The sequence below is a fragment of the Meles meles genome, chromosome 6 (assembly GCF_922984935.1).
Source record: "Meles meles chromosome 6, mMelMel3.1 paternal haplotype, whole genome shotgun sequence".
In the NCBI taxonomy this organism is placed as follows: Eukaryota; Metazoa; Chordata; class Mammalia; order Carnivora; family Mustelidae; genus Meles; species Meles meles.
Window position 1 is genome coordinate 35,721,864 of NC_060071.1, and position 16,425 is coordinate 35,738,288.

Genomic DNA, 16,425 nt, shown 5'->3' on the forward strand with positions numbered 1-16,425 from the left:
ACCATGACCCCCAAATCTGCCTCCCAACCCAGAGGGGTAAGCTCTCAAGAACCACATTTGTAGACATGATGCTGGCTGTTGGGTTCTCTGATTTGTCTGGCACAGTTAATGTGTGACACCTAGAGCTACAGGGTGGCTGACAGGAAAAGCAGAAGCTGTTAGAATGATGTGATGTACAGATGATATACAATGCCAATTTAGTTCCTGGATCCAATCCCATCCTGCCTTTGGGAGTCTACAAGACAGCTCTGGGTTTTTTGTTTGTTTGTTTGTTTGGGTTTTTTTTGGCCTAAATTAGTACTAGCATGCTTACTATTTGTAACTAGGCTTCCTTTTCCAACTAATTTTCTTTGATTCTCAAAATAACCCCATAAAACAGACAATAGAGCATGATGGAATGAACACATGGATTTAGACAAGCAGGACCCTGCCATAAACTAATTTTTGAGTGAATTAATCATCTATGAACCTGTTTTCTCATTTATAAAATAGAATAGCAATATCTACTTTGTTTTAGGGCTGCTTATAAGATATAGATTTAAAAAAGGCATCTGGCAAGAAGCACTCAGCAAGTTATAGCTCCTATTAGTATCCCGATTTTACAAAAGAAAAGTCCATAAAAAACGATGGCTGAGAGAGTTAATATTTTTTCCACCACACCACACGGGGAATAAAAACAGGAAAATCCACTGTTTTAACACACAAGAATGAAAGCAACAGTGAGAAACTTGAGATTCAAGGGCTCTGAATTTAACTCTGTGATTAAATGGAATTGTACATTGACTTGGCACAAATAGCTTAATGACAGCTTTGCTTATAACCATTCAACTACCTTTGCTCAGACTCTAATTTACTCCCCAGATAGATTTCTCTCCCTTGGAAAGAGAATATATTGCCAGCTTATGTGAACTTTCTGCTCTGCTCATCAGTTCTATTCTTTTGGTTTTGTGAAATGAATTACGTTTTCCAAGGTGGACTACATACCAGAAAACTGACAAAAAACAAATTGGGCACTTTGCACTAGACCCTTGGAAGACAGCAAACCACAAAACCCAGTGAGAGCCTACAGTATAGCCCTTTCCTGAGCTTGTGAATTTGCCACAGGATCGTTGTCCTTTATGGCCTAGAGTGCTCACCTATACTCCCTCCTTGAAACTATACACATCTAGATTAACTGTCCCAACCTTGTCTGCATGTGTCAAACTGTGTTGCATAATCATCAGGAATGGGGTAAGGATAGGACTTTTAAAAATACTGATGCCCAGGACACAACCAAAATGATTAAATGATAATTGCTATGGGGTGCAACCTAGGCATTTCTGTTCTGCCTTTTAAGTGATTCCAGTGGCAAACACAAGATTAACACAAATTGGAAAACAGTATGGCCCAAGTTTTTTCTTTGACCTACATTTAAGAATATTGTGAATTACCAACATCTCAAAATTGAGAATTCACATAATGTGTATTTCAGATGCTCCTCTCAGAGCCCACTTAGCCCACAGTAGTCTATTAAAATATTTACCTGGCTATTGGAGATATGATTTTGAGATGCCTGTCTTACCTGACACCCCAGGATTACTTTAATAAAGTTGTGCTTTTGGTATTGCCAGAGCTGCTATATATCAATGTGTGTGATTGGTCTATATACTAATTGGTTCCTACTCTGAAAATGGCCCTAAACAAGCATATCTGTAGTTTCAGATTTAGTCTGAAAACTGCTTTTCAAAAAAATTCTCATTTTTCCCAACCTGCTACTGCCTAGAGAAAGGCCAACCATTGCCTTAAAAACTGATTTAATTCCATAATAAGCAACAAATTAAAACTCAGAAGTTGTCTGTTTACTCCTATAATAGGCACTATTTATTTCCAGTTGAGCATTTCCAAATTAGCGATTTCATCTTGGGAGATTAAGAAGCAAAATCCTTAAAACGAACCAGAAATACATCAACTTTATCCCCAAAGAAACCTGACAAAATCTGAGGGGCCTACACTTTTTCCTGTTCCTGAAGGAGCCAAGATTTCCCCATAATACTCACTACTTTTCTTCTTAAAGCCCCATATGCCATCCAGTTCCAAGAAATGCTGAGAACAAGCAAATTTTGGCTGTTTTGCACATTTTCAGTTATCACTTATAAAACAAATTCTATTAACAAGTTCCAGCAGGCTATCCAAAATTCTTTATATTAAAAACTCACTTGAACAAATAACTAGACCAATTAACTGCAAATTGCTTGGCCACTGTATCAAAGAATGCTGAACCCTTTACTCTCAGCTATCACAAGTGATGGTCTTCCCATGAGGACAGTCCTAATCAGTAAGGTGGCAATGGCTATTCTTTCATGGCTGGTTTCATTTGATTGGGCAAAACACAGAGCCACATTAGTTGAAACTGCATCAACAAATCAAAGATCAGAGACAGTACGTAACATTCCTCAAACAGTAGCAGTGACAGGCAGGCATTTATATAGTCTTTTATGTGGTTTAAAAGCACAATGCTATAGTTAAGAGCTACCTTTCCTGGTATTGAATGCTAGGTCATTCTGAGACCAAATTAATATACAAAGAGGTAGTACAACGTTGATTGAGTCCCAGATAGAAGAAACTTGGGCAAGTTACTTAGCCTCATTGAGCCTTATTTTCTTCTTTTGTAAAACACAGCAATTTCTACACCTCCATAGACAGTAACAGAAGGTAAAGTGCTTTAAAGATAAAAGTGATACATGAACTCTCATAAGTAGAGATCCAAATAAAACCAAATTTAATTGTCTTAAAACATGGATTTGGCTAGAATATCAATGATGGAGATCTCCGACTTATGGGGACCTTCTCTAAGAAAAACTCTCCCTCCACCCCTATAGGAGACACTCCAGTAACTTTTAAGAGTGAACTAAATGGAAGCAATGTAAGGGAGTTTAAATGACTTAAAACATTTTACGTTTAAAAAACTGACAAAAAATCTGAGCATCTAATATCACTGTTACAACACAAAGAGCAATTTAAATTCAATGTTCAAGACAGAAATTGGAAAGCTTTCAAGAAAATGCTCTGAAAGCTTCATTAACCAAGTTAATTGTTGGGGATGGTCTCATTCACAGTTCCCTGAAAGAAACGGAAACAAATCTTGTCATTTTATATTAAGTAGGAACAGTGAATAAGGCACGTAATAATACAGGTGACTTGGGCCACCAATATATCTTTTTTTTAACTATAAAAATAAACATAAGTAACTAATGGAATAACAAAATAAAAGTTTATTTTATTAGAATTAGGAATGTTCTTTCCCTCTGGGCAACCTGAACAGTCCAGTTACAATGAAAATCTAAGAACAGTTATTTCCACAGCACAGGGTGCTCTATGCACAAAATTACAGGGTTAGGAGCATTTAATCAATTTACCGATCTGATTGTCTCACCAACCCGCCCCCTCCCATCCCCCAAGTGCTCTATACCGGGATTTGTAGCTAAAAGATTTTGTTACATCAAGTCCTTTTCTCTCTTGTACTAAATTTCAGTTCCTAATCATGGCTGAACCACATTTTACACTGCAGATTCAACCATTTCAAATCAAGTCAGTCAGTCTTGGATCTGTTATATATGTGTGTATGTATACACATGTGTATTTAATATATTTATTTAAACACACATAAAACACATACAATCTGGGTCGCAGCAAATTACACAATTTAGAGTTTGATGATATTATATGCTACTCAATTTTACCACTGTGTGTATCCTGAGCTTTGGATCAAAATTTTATTGAAAATCAGTCCATCTACTGCTCAATGAATTGTTCAAATGAAGCATGCACTTTCAAGACAAGGTAACTGCCCTCAAGACGACAAGGAGACCCTGGTGCTTACCGTGAATAGAGCCCTCTGACAAAAAGACTTAGGTAGGTGAAATAGGGAAGCTGTCATACAATATGGCTTGCCTATCCCAGCTGGGGTCACTGAAGCTACTAACAATGAAAGCAATAGACTCAGGGAATTCTGTCAAATATGGAGATAGCTGTTAAAAGCTTGAAAGTTCAGAAAAGGCCAGTTCACCTTGATCCATACAAATTACGGAATGCACCCACAACTGCAATACCCTTAGGTAATATGCCAACACTGAAACTAAAAAGCATTTCTAAAAAAGCACTCTTCCTCCATAGGTGGGGCTGATATTATGAAGTACACCGTGTTTGGATACTTGTTGCAAGGCGAGCATGTAGAGAGGATTTATGACACTGAAACCTAGATACTGCAGTTAATAAGATTTTTAAAAAACACCACACATACACAAAACATTTTAAGGGAGCCACATATATCTAGATAGCAACTCTGGCTGCTTTTCAAAGTTACCAGGGAAAGGAACTCGTTCAAGCTTTCTGTTAAAAAAAAAAAAAAAAATCTCCTTAGTTTTGATAAATGTCTTTTAAGATTGATGCACTCATTTAAAATAAAGTCAAATGAATGATGGGGGAGAGGAGAGAAGAGACTATGGAAGAAGCAGACACTGAGTTCAGATTTGCACCTGAGGTGGCAAGGGAGGAGAGGATAAAAGGTATGGGTGAAGTTGATCCTAAAGCGACAAGTGGTTTAAGGAAGCAGCATAATATACTCAGCAAACATTCACTGATTTTTGATGGGAAAAGAACAGTTGCAAGTACATCTCATGTAACAACCTTTTTCTAAAAGGAAAAGTAGGGTTGATTCAGCAAAGCCTAACTTAGGCAAAAGGCCAGAGGAAAGTGAACCTACTTCCCAATGGAGTAATAAGATGTACAGTGCAAGAGCAGACAAAGCTGCCTCACAAATGGTAAACACTCCCTAGGCGCAAGTCATTTAGAGGAAGACAAAGAGGTCATGAAAACTGGTATTTAATATTAAGACCTCTTGATCTAGTTGCCTAGTTCACTCTGCACTCTTGTATAAAACTGACAGATTTAGGGATGCTGACCTGTTGAAAAATACCACAGCCAGAATGGCCTAAACAGGTATACAGTTAATAAAACCACCACCATCCTTTACTTTTAACATAGCTCTTAGTAGAAATTTCATAAAAATGGACATCACAGCTAAAATGCATTATTAATTCTCCTATCTGCTGACAATAGAAAAGAAGCAAACTCAGTGATTTCTATTTAAATGCACTAGATGGGTATATTATGTTCTAGGGATGTTTGCCTTCAAACTGAACCCACAGCAACACACACAAGCAATTTCAGTATCTGCCATTTTAAATTCACAATCTGAAACTAAGTGAATGGCTATTTATTTATATTTATATTTAAAGCAAAAACATTCTATTTGACACCCTAATGTAAAGAAGGGGTGAGAGAAGAGCCATAACTAAAATCTTAAAAGGCTCAAAAGCAGCAATTAAGGAAGAAAAAAAAAAGGAAAAAAGTGAAATGTTTCCTCTGGATGTGATAGGGAGCATAGGAAGCCTTCAGCTGTGTGCATGACACAGGCACACAAAGGCTTATTAGGTAGATGAATGAGGCCATGGAGCGAGGAGGAGGTTGGGGACTGGGTCATTCTTAACGACAGCAAAAAGCTCCCTGTTGTAGCCTTTATTCAGGCCATGGCATTTAGTCAGAGCTTGACCTCCCTGTCCCTGATCAAGAGCTGGAATTCAAGGCATGAGGCCCATGGCCAGCAACGGACATATCAGAACGAGAAAGGGCAAAGTAATCTCAGGAAAGGAAAATCAAAGAGCTCTAGTTAGGTCTTCCAGAGGTGCTAAACCAACACACCTTTATCCCAACCCTCAACCCTGGAAAGATAAAGCAAACTGAAAGAAAATGCACAGCAAATAGACATAATCTTGAAGATTTTTAAAGAATAAATATTTTTTGTAATTAAACATTATGCAAACACGTGCCACGCTTGCTTTGTCCATGCATATGCGCTATATACAATTTTGAAAAATACTGTGTTGTCTTGTTTTAAAAGTCATATACAAAGTTTTTTTGTTTTTTTGTTTAATTCCGCTTGCTGCCTACCCCCGTCCCAGCCCCAAGAATTTTCTTTACAAGGAACTAATTCACTAATTCACTCATGACCTTGGGGTATGAGAGAAAGAGAGTCAGTCTGTGTGTGTAGGTGTATCTGTATGTGTAGGGAGGAAGGGGAGGAGGGCCTTTACCAAAGTACAACAAAATGGCTGGTTTGGACATGAAAAGCAGTGTCAAGGAGCTGTTTTAAATTTTAACTGTACTATACTCAGGAAAAAGAAAAAAGAAAAAAAGTCAGCTTTGAGAATGAAGCTACGTTACAAGTTAAGTTGGAGGGCTTTTAGTGTGTCTGTCACACTTTTTTGGCGGCCTAGAATACTGTTGTACAATGGTTTATCTACCTTTTTTTTTTATTACAATATAATTTACTTAAACTTTCCGTTAACAAAACAGAATTCTGGTACTACAGACCAGAGGTGTCAGAACAGGCTTAGTGCCTCCGTGTTTGTGTTTGTTTTGTTTTGTTTTAATTGCATGAGCACTCTAGATGGTAAAGTTTTCAGAGTTCATTTTATGCAGGGCCATTCTCAGTCCTCAATGTACTCCCACAGATCTTTTTCATAGCCTTCATGCACATGTTGTAACAAAACCCTTCGTCGACTCTCACAGTATCTGCAATCAAAGAAGAAGAAGAAAAAAAAACACTTGTCAGCCTCCAATAATAAAAAGAGGCATTTACTTATTTTTTAAAGGCACTCCTACAGTTTAACCAGATTTGTAACAAGCATTTTTTTTAATAGGCGCATTTTCAAGTCTAGCTGTACACAACAAACCATTTTCTAATTTTAAAAAGGTATTCTTCAAAAGCTGTGATCCCTGGTTTTGAGAATTAATTTAAGAGTAATAAAATGTTAGAAATTCCTAAGGCCCTTAGAAAGCATTTGATACAATTCTGTCATTCTACGGATAAGTAATAGTTTCATGGATAAGTAATAGTTTCAGAAAGAAGTACAGGGTTACTGATTCACTGCTATAAAATCTTTGTTGTGAAAGTGACTATGAACACAATGTAATAGCTATAGTTGACTAAGGGAAGTGAAAATATTACTTGGAACTGAATCTCCAAGTCTTCCAAATGCCCAAAGGTTTCTACTACTATGAAAAAGATATTAGTATCTGTCAGGAAACAACTTTGGTGGAAACAGCTCCATATTGAGAAAGCAAATATTTTGCAACTTTATTAGCTTAAGAGGCAGCAAATTTGGAAGTATCTTCTAACCCTAAGACAAAGTAATCCTCTCCTTAGGAAAAACAAATCTAAGAAAAACTCTAAAAGAGCTTGGTTAGCTCACCTGTTGATAGCCATGATTCCCAGAATCCCCAGACGAGACAGAGCCAACATCCTAATCTCACCCATCCTCCTAATAACCATTTGCCCTTTCTTAGGTTCTTTCTTCCTCACAATGTGGCAACTAAGTAGAGAAAGCTGAATGGAAGAAGCAGAACCAGCCAGTGGGATAAATGCCTGACTAGCACTACTATCTGCAATTTGTTGCCTGAAAGACAGAAGCAATCTGTGGGAAACATGGCAGCAACATAGTTACTGAATATGCTAAATCCAAGTTCCACTATCATCTAACTTGGTCACCAACGCACAGGGCCAGGAACTTCCGCTCAACAACTGGTAAAGAAATCCCACCTGTACTTATCTTGTACTTTCTGCTTTATATCCTGCAGAGAATCTTGGGAAATATCTCGTTCGAGGTAGCCCGAAAGCACCTCTGTGGCGTTCTCTAGATCTGCTTGGTTATTCTGCAAGAGAGGAGGAAAAATACATAGTAAAGTAGGGCTTAGATGAAAGCTAAAAGATACACCATCCTAGCTGCTGCTTTTCCTACAGACTATTCTCAACACTGACTTTTCACAGGTGGTTTCTGCACCTGTAAGCTCTTTGTAACTTTCACCTCTAACAACTTGTTCTCTTTTTTTCCAGGATAATTTTTTATATTTTTAGAAAGATCTACCCATTACCACTGGAAGAATATCAAGAAAAAGTCTTGAAAAGGATTAGGAGAAGTCTTTTGGAATATTCCAGCTCTGCAAACTGCTATCTGCTGAAACTCAAAAAGAGCGGAAACTTGAGGGAAAAATATAAACCCATCCCTGGTTACAGCTGGCTGCACCTAGAACAATACATGGAAGATTAAAATTGTTACCCTTTACTACTATGGCTAGTTCTGTACATTTACCCATTTAAATCCCATCTGCTGGTCAGGGTTATTGTCTAGTCACCTATGAGTATCAATGGTTTTTTTTTTTTTTTTTTTTTTTTAAAGATTTATTTGACAGATAGAGATAGAGATTACAAGTAGGCAGAGAGGCAGGCAGAGAGAGAGAGAAGGAAGCAGGCTCCCAGCTAAGCAGAGAGCCCGATGCGGGGCTCGATCCCAGGACCCTAGGGTCATGACCTGAGCTGAAGGCAGAGGCTTTAACCCTCTGAGCCATCCAGGTGCCCCGAGTATCAATGTTTTATGCATCAATTTTTAACATGCAGTTTATGTTAGTTTCAGGTGTACAATATAGTGATTCAACAGTTCTTTACTCAATGTTCATCACGAGAAGTATAGTCACCATCTGTCACCAAAAAAATGTCAATACCATCTTACTGACTATAATTCTCATCCTATACTTTTTCATCTCTTGATTAATTTATTTTGTGAGTGGAGTCTATACCTCTTAATCACCATCACCTATTTCACCCATCCATCCAACCACCTTTCCTCAGGTAACCACAGGTTTGTTCTCTGTATTTAAGAGTGGATTTGTTTGTTTGATCATTTGTTTTATTTCTTAAATTCCATATGAGTGAAATCAATTTACTTAGAATTATACTCCCTAGGTCCATCCATGTTGCTGCAAATGGCAAGATCTCATTCTTTTTTACTATACATCAATATTATTTTTTTAAAAAGATTTATCTATGTGAGAGAGAGAGCAGGCCAGCAGAGGGACTGAGATCAGGCTCCCCACTGAGCAGCGAGCCCAATGCAGGGTTCGATCCCAGAACCCTGGGATCATGATCTGAGCCAAAGTCACATGCTTAACCAACTGAGCCACCCAGGTGCCCCTTTCCATCAATTTTTAAATGAGCGTCTCTAGTTGAAAAAACTTTACTCCTAAAAGCGCCTATTAGTCACTACTTTTCCACCAAAGGTGACCACCATATTAACTTCTAATACCAGATATTAGTTTTGCCTGAATAAAGACTTTTACTGAGAACTTATAATTTGCCAGGTGCTATATAAGCAATATATATGTATCGTCTCACTTAAACCTTGTTAACTTCCTTGAGAAGTATTTATTTCCATTTTAAAATAAGATTTAGACAACATTAAGTAATTTGCGCCAAGTCACAAGAGAGAGAAAGTGCTGAAGTCCGGTTTTAAATTCAAGGCTGACTCCAGAGGCTGCACACTTAATCACTAGCTGGTTAAACCACGTCAATTTGAATGCAGTTTAGGACAAGAAATCTAAATTCTGAGCAAACGGGAATCTTTAAAAAACTCGTATATATCTTATCTATGAAAGACCAAGTAGTCCTATGACACAGGGATTTTTTTCCCCCCACTCAGTAACTATTCCTACCTCAAAGATAATGGACTGGTTATTCTTTTTGAGGTAGAAAGCGAAGACATAAGTGTACATGAGTGTGGCACGACACTGGCAGAGGACATCAACTGCTTTCTTCAGGAATTGCACCTCAATCCAGGACATGTTGTGCTGTTGCATCTCCTCCATTTTCTGCTTCACCTGAGCATAGAGTTTGTGCTCAAAGCGTAGACTCTGCATGTGGTTCATATAGCGATTACAGTAGAACAGGTACCTCTGCAGGGCTGCCCTAGATCGCTGTCCCATTAAGAAAAATTATGGACATGTAATTATAACAAATATATCAAATACACACAAAAGCTGATATATTTACAGGTGAAACAATATAGGAATTTAGGGTAAAATTGGGAATAAACAGATATCTCTTGCCACCTTTTGTTATTTAATACTTCTATGAATACCCTATACCTGTTATTTCCCAATATGGCAGCCATTGGCCACCTGTGGCTATTTAAACTAAAAAATTCAGTTTCCCAGTGCTCAATAGCCACTTGTGGTCAGTGGCCATAAAGAACATTTCCTCATAGAAAGTTCTACAGGATAGCACTGTTCTGCAGTATGCAATAAGCAAACAAGTTAAGAAGCTTCAATATTTTAAAGTAGAAAACAACAAAGAGGCAGCCAGACATCATCTAACTCCTCATATAATACCAAAGTAAGGCTACAGTATCAACAGATAGGTGCCCCTCTCACTCCCCAACTGAGTCTGAATTTGAATATCTAGAATTAGCCACTGGTTTCAGGAAATACAGGAATAAAAGAACCTACTAAATGATACCAGGGAGTTATAATCAGCAAAATCCAGCATGTGAAAAATTTAAAGGAATGAGTTAGTCTCCTCAACAAATTAACAGCAACATGGAGGGGGTAAAAAAAGGAACACTAGACCTATAGATTAGAGAATACTCAAAATATATCAAATCCAATTTGTGGGCCTGTGTGGATCCTGATTTGAACCAACTATAAAAGAAAATTTATGAGATAAATGGGGACACTTGAACATTGGATAGTTAATGATATTAACAAAGTATTGCTTTAAGAACATATATATACACAAAGATAAAAATGGTATTGCAGTTATAGTAAAAGTCATAGTAAAAGAGTATGGAAAATATACTTTAAAAGTATATTTAATGATATATAAAGTATTACCAAAGAAACATTATGATACCTGGTCTAGATCTGTTTCATATTATTTAACAGACTGCAAAAAGAATTCACCGTGGTCTCTCACAGTATACTGTAAGTCTCTAGAGACAGACTTTTAAAAAAAGTAGTATTATTTAAAAAAAGAAAACCAAGCAAAGTAATATTGTTATCTCTAGTGCCTAATATGCAGAAATTAATAAAATGTTTGTTAAATACACCCACTATGAAAGGGTTTCTTACCACACATGTATTTCTTTTTTTTTTTTTTTAAAGATTTTATTTATTTGAGAGGGAGAGAGAGGGAAAGAGAGAGTATGAGCAGGGTAAGGGAAAGACGGAGAAGTAGACTTCTTACTGAACCAGAAGCTTGATGTGGGACTCGATTCCAGGACTATGGGGTCATGACCTGAGAAGGCAGACGCTTAACCAACTGAGCCACCGAGGTGCCCCTATGTATTTCTTTTTTACTCTCATTTCCTTTTCCTCTCCTTATGCCTCAGAGACTACAAATAGCACAGAGCTACCAGGCCCTATGGTTGGGTTCCTATTTAGAAATACTACACATGATCCAGTATCATGCAACACTGAAACATCTAAAAAAACCTATTATTACTACTCAGGAATCAGAGAGGTATCAAATCAATGCTTATACACTGGAAAATTGAAATATTAATATTATTAAAATACGTGTTAATTGAAAAATTAATGCAAATTATGTCTAAAATTTAATATGTAGAAAATAATCTGCTTGGCATTTTATCTCTCCCCAAAGCATTAATATTCTCAAGCCTGTCAAATTTCCAAGATTAAATGGAAAAAACCAAACTACCAAATTAAAGTATATGATATTAGTGGACTTGATTTAGTAACTGATTTCATGATTCAGTAATTCTAAAAGCTTCTCACTAAAATACCTCTAAAATTCAACATGAACCCATTCCACCACTGCAAATAAGACCAACTTTTAAATCAAATTCCAGAACCTGGATTGAGAAATGCACTGAGTGATGACCTGAAAATACTTTGGAAGAAAGTATTTTAAAATCTGATGACAACCTAAAGAAAACACAAACACTCTGGGATCATTTCAATAAATTTATAATTAAGAACCAAAGTTTTATTTCAGGTCTTACATTTGTGAAATGGCTAAACCTGGCATTAAGCAACATTAACTTTTTTTTCTTTTTAAGATTTATTTATTTAACAGAGAGAGATCACAAGTAGGCAGAGCAGCAGGTGGGGTGGGGGGGGCGCGGGGAAGCAGGCTCCCTGCTGAGCAGAGAGCCCAATGTGCGGCTCGATCCCAGGACCCAAGCCGAAGGCAGAGGCTTAACCCACGGAGCCACCCAGATGCCCCAGCAATATTAACTTTAACTGCACTAAGCTAATAAGGAAAACAAGTGACAGAGAATACATCAATGATAAATTCTGATCAAACCAAATCAGATGCACAATAGGAATAAAGATTTGCAGTAAATGAGATCTAGAAAGTTGGTGGGAAAACAAGTTGCCACATGGCACTTAGTAGCATAGTAACATTCAATTTAAAAAAAACTTGGGCTGGGATTCCTGGGTGGCTCAGTCTGTTAAGCATCTGCTTTCCACTCAGGTCATGATCCCAGGGTCCTGGGATCAAATCCCACATGAGACTCCCTGCTCAGCAGGGAGCCTGCTTCTCCTTCTACCTGATGCTCCTCCTGTTTGTGCTCTCTCTCTCTCTGAGACAAATAAAATAAGTAAAATCTTAAAAGAAAAATAAAACAAAAAACTTGGGCCATCAACAGTTTATCAATAGTAACTTAATTTCAACAATTTACCTGTCAAATTAATTTTAACTTGAGTCTCATAGGTTTTGCAGTTTTCTTGGTTTGGTTGTATAGTTGTATAAGAGCTAAGAGTTTATAGCTGGTTTTATGTTGAAACATTAAAGTAATATCATAATGAATATAACTTAAATTAACACTGGAATTTGTGGGCATTTTTTTTCCTTTAAAAGGATCACAGATGGGGCATCTGGGTGGCTCAGTGGGTTAAAGCCTCTGCCTTCAGCTCAGGTCATGATCCCAGGGTCCTGGGATTGAGCCCCACGTCAGGCTCTCTGCTTGGCAGGGAGCCGGCTTCCTCCTCTCTCTCTCTCTCTCTCTGCCTGCCTCTCTGCCTACTTGTGATCTCCCTCTGTCAAATAAATAAATAAAATCTTAAAGAAAAAAAAAAGGATCACAGATATTTTTGAGAATCTGTGAAACACCACTCATCATTTTGTCTAGCTTTTTAAAAAAGTGAAACACAGAACTCTCACTTCTAACAATATGATAGATGAGACTATATATATTCTTTTGTACTTATGGTATTTTTAATTAGAAATAAATTTTAAAGGAACATTTAATTTTTTTTTAAGGTTTTATTTATTTGAGAGAGAGAGACAGCGAGAGAGGGAACACAAGCAGGGGTAGTGGGAGAGGGAGAAGCAGGCTTCCTTCTGAGCAGGGATGTGGGATTTGATCCCAGGACTCTGGGATCGTAACCTGAGCCGAAGGCAGATGCTTAACAAGTGACCCACCCAGGCGCCCCAAGGAACATTTAAAAAGTAAAAAAAATAAGCAACCGATGTTTTGAATGACATCCTAGTAAGGAAAACCATTCGAAAAGAATATTTTTGGGACAACTAGGGAATTTCAGTATGGAATAGATGAATGTAAGGAATAACTAAATTCCAAGATTCTACAATTAGGACAGAATTACCAGGCTGAAAGGAACTCAAAGTGCTGAGGAGGGTAATTCACACCTAGTGTTTGAATCCTTCTGCAACAGGGAGTTATATCCCTAACCAGTAATAAGGAACTCTCCCTTCCTGAGGTAGTCCATTCTAAATCAGCTCATCTATAATCCTTACCACTTGCTGATGAATAATGAGGTTTAAAAAGAAGAAGAAGAAGAAAAATGCATATGAACAGCAGCAAAACTATTTAAGAAATACTGTTCTCTAGACTCCTTGCTGGGGTGAGAAAATCTTGTCATCAAAACTACTAAAATCCAGAACTGTGCTACATGACTAGATTAATTAAAAGCAAGCAAGCAAACCTATAAACAGGAGTGCTACTGATAGACATCTCGGGTAAGATTCCTTTCGTAAACATACACAGATACCCAGTATTTACTGGAGTGCCTTTCCACAACATTTTCAGAATTGAAAACTTCTGCTGAATTGTCCCCTAATAAACACTGAAGCGCATTCTTGTTCAACTATCGCCTCAAAATAAAGGTACTTACCTCCTGTGCATCTCTTGCTGCCTTTGCGTCATCCTCATTATAGCGGTTACAGTTGTACCTTAAAGTAAATTAAGAGGATTCTGTAAGGCCAAAAATCAATGAAAAAGGAACAAAACCACAGAATTTTAGCCTGGATTCAGAAATATCTAGAAGCAATATTCTTCTTTATACAGGTAAACTGAGGTATTTAAAATGCCCAGGGTTCTACCATTGTAACAGAATTACAAGACTGAAAGGAATTCCAAGTATTGGATTCCCCACCTCCTGAAGTAGTTCACTCCAAATCAGCTCACTTGTAATCATTAGAAAACACTGTCATTCTAGAACTTCCATTCCTGACTGCAGTTTGAGCCTTTTTTTTTTTTTTAAGATTTTATTTATTAATGTGAGAGAGAGAAAGAGAGAGAGAGAACAAGTAGTGGGGAGCAGTAGAGGGAGGGAGAGAGAAGCAGATTCCCTGCTGAGCAGGAAGCCTGCCACAGGGCTCAATCCCAAGACCCTGAGATCATGACCTGAGCTGAAGGCAGACTCTTAAATGACAGAGCCACTCAGGTGCCCCTGCAGTTTGAACTCCTAACTCAGTTTTTGAAGAAAGAGGTCTTATTTCCTATGCTTTCTGTTATTTATGTCAAATATTTCCAATTTTTCCAGTTACCTTCTTATCTTTATAAACCAAAAAGAACGTACAGTTGATGGACTACTCTGTAACAGTTCCTATGCTATATGCTTTACATGCTATTACAGTTTACAAGAGTCGCTGAGAACTGAATGACACACAAAATGAGAAGCAGGGGAAACGTGCCCAGAAGTCAGCTCAGAGTGGAGATGAACAAGACTGGCAATTCCCTTGTTTTGATTGACTCTACCTCTGCTTTTCTGGGAGTCTACATTATGGGAGCAGCTGATACTTGAGTGCTTACTACATATCACCCATTTACTACTAAAGCCTTTAAATGTACTATCACATTCAATTCCCTGAACCACCTTATGAAATGTGCATTATTATCCTCCTCATCCTCACTGAGCAGACAAAGAATGAAGTTTTGAAAAAATAAGTAACATACTTAAGGTCATATAACTAGGGATTCAGAGCTAAGCATTAAACATGCCTGTCTCCCAACTGAGGGCCACCCCTTATTATGGACTATATATACTGTTCACATGCTGTACTCATGTCTTCAGAATCTTTTTACCAGTAATTGTTTTAGACCTAAAAGAAGAATTTTGAATTTAATTTAAATCTTGTTAAATAGGACTCACTGTTTCAGCTTGTCAAGTTTCCCAGGATTTTAATGGTCTATATTATATTTAATATCCTTCTATGATGTTACCCCAAAATGTATGGAAGATTCTCTAATTGGTGCAAGAAAGTCATCAGTAAAAGTGATCAGAAAAGCAGTACACAGTTTACATGAATAAAAAAGATAAGGACAAAACCTTTCAGCAAACCTTGGAAGTATTTCATTAGGAAGACTCAAATCCACTACCTGTAACTCCAAGAAATAGACATTCAATTAATCCCAAATATCCCTATGTGTATTCATAGCCTAGGCCACAAACTTCTCAGCTCACACTGAAACTCCCTAATCCATCATCCTTTGATTCAGGGATTTGACGTAAGAGTAAAGTTAAGTGGTTCATATGTAGTTTGTGGAACCAATCACAAATTTTAGAAATTTGGGATTCCATTTTGTCTGCTTTCAGTTTTTGGTAGCTTTCTGCTTTACTTAACTACTCAGTAAAATAACCAATAATGGCTTATTGATCTCATCTTTCAGTTTTTAAAGTAACCCAGACCACAATTCACTGATGTCAGGAGATTTATTAATTTTCCCCCAGCCTGGGTTATCATCTTCTCTTACCAAAAATTACTTTACTCAATTCAGCCCAAAGATTGGCTCTCCTTGCCTTCTACTAGTCAACTATTAATACCTGCTCTTCCTACCTAATATATCCTTAAAAACTCTCCTTTGGTATTTTTAAGATATTTATAACTTCAACTCATTCTGGATTCTACTCAGCCAAAATTATTAAGGAACTGAAGGCCAGGAAAGCAAGGAGAATTCATCTATACTTCTAATTCAGATGATGGATAGTGCTACTCAGAATGCTATTTTGAGGATTCTGAGGCATTTTCAGATTTAAATAAGGAACCATAGCATGATTCATTTTGCAGTGTTAGCTATGGGTAAAGGCAAGACACAGGAAACATTACTGACAACCCTGGTCTGGGTCGTTCTTCATTCTCCTGTATCCATCATTTGTTTTGTTTTTGTTCAGTTTTCTTTCCTTTTCTTTTTAAAGATTTTATTTATTCATTTGACAAAGACAGCACAAGCAGAGGTAGCAGGTAAGGGAGAAGCAGGCTTCTCACTGAGCAGCGAGCCCAACATAGGG

At 37.4% G+C, this 16,425-nt stretch overlaps 1 protein-coding gene across 2 annotated transcripts in view; it reads right to left on the minus strand.

Annotated features, from left to right (window-relative positions):
- Positions 1-247: 247 nt before the first annotated feature.
- Positions 248-16,425, minus strand: part of ARIH1 (ariadne RBR E3 ubiquitin protein ligase 1) — a 121,938-nt gene continuing 105,760 nt past the window's right edge. For both annotated transcript variants that reach the window (XM_046008163.1, XM_046008161.1), the window contains 4 exons: positions 14,029-14,086; positions 9,586-9,846; positions 7,640-7,752; positions 248-6,612 (listed from right to left, as the gene is read on the minus strand). In XM_046008163.1, the coding sequence (XP_045864119.1) occupies positions 6,528-6,612; positions 7,640-7,752; positions 9,586-9,846; positions 14,029-14,086 (517 nt within the window). In that variant the 3' untranslated portion in view covers positions 248-6,527. The remainder of the gene's footprint in view (positions 6,613-7,639; positions 7,753-9,585; positions 9,847-14,028; positions 14,087-16,425) is intronic.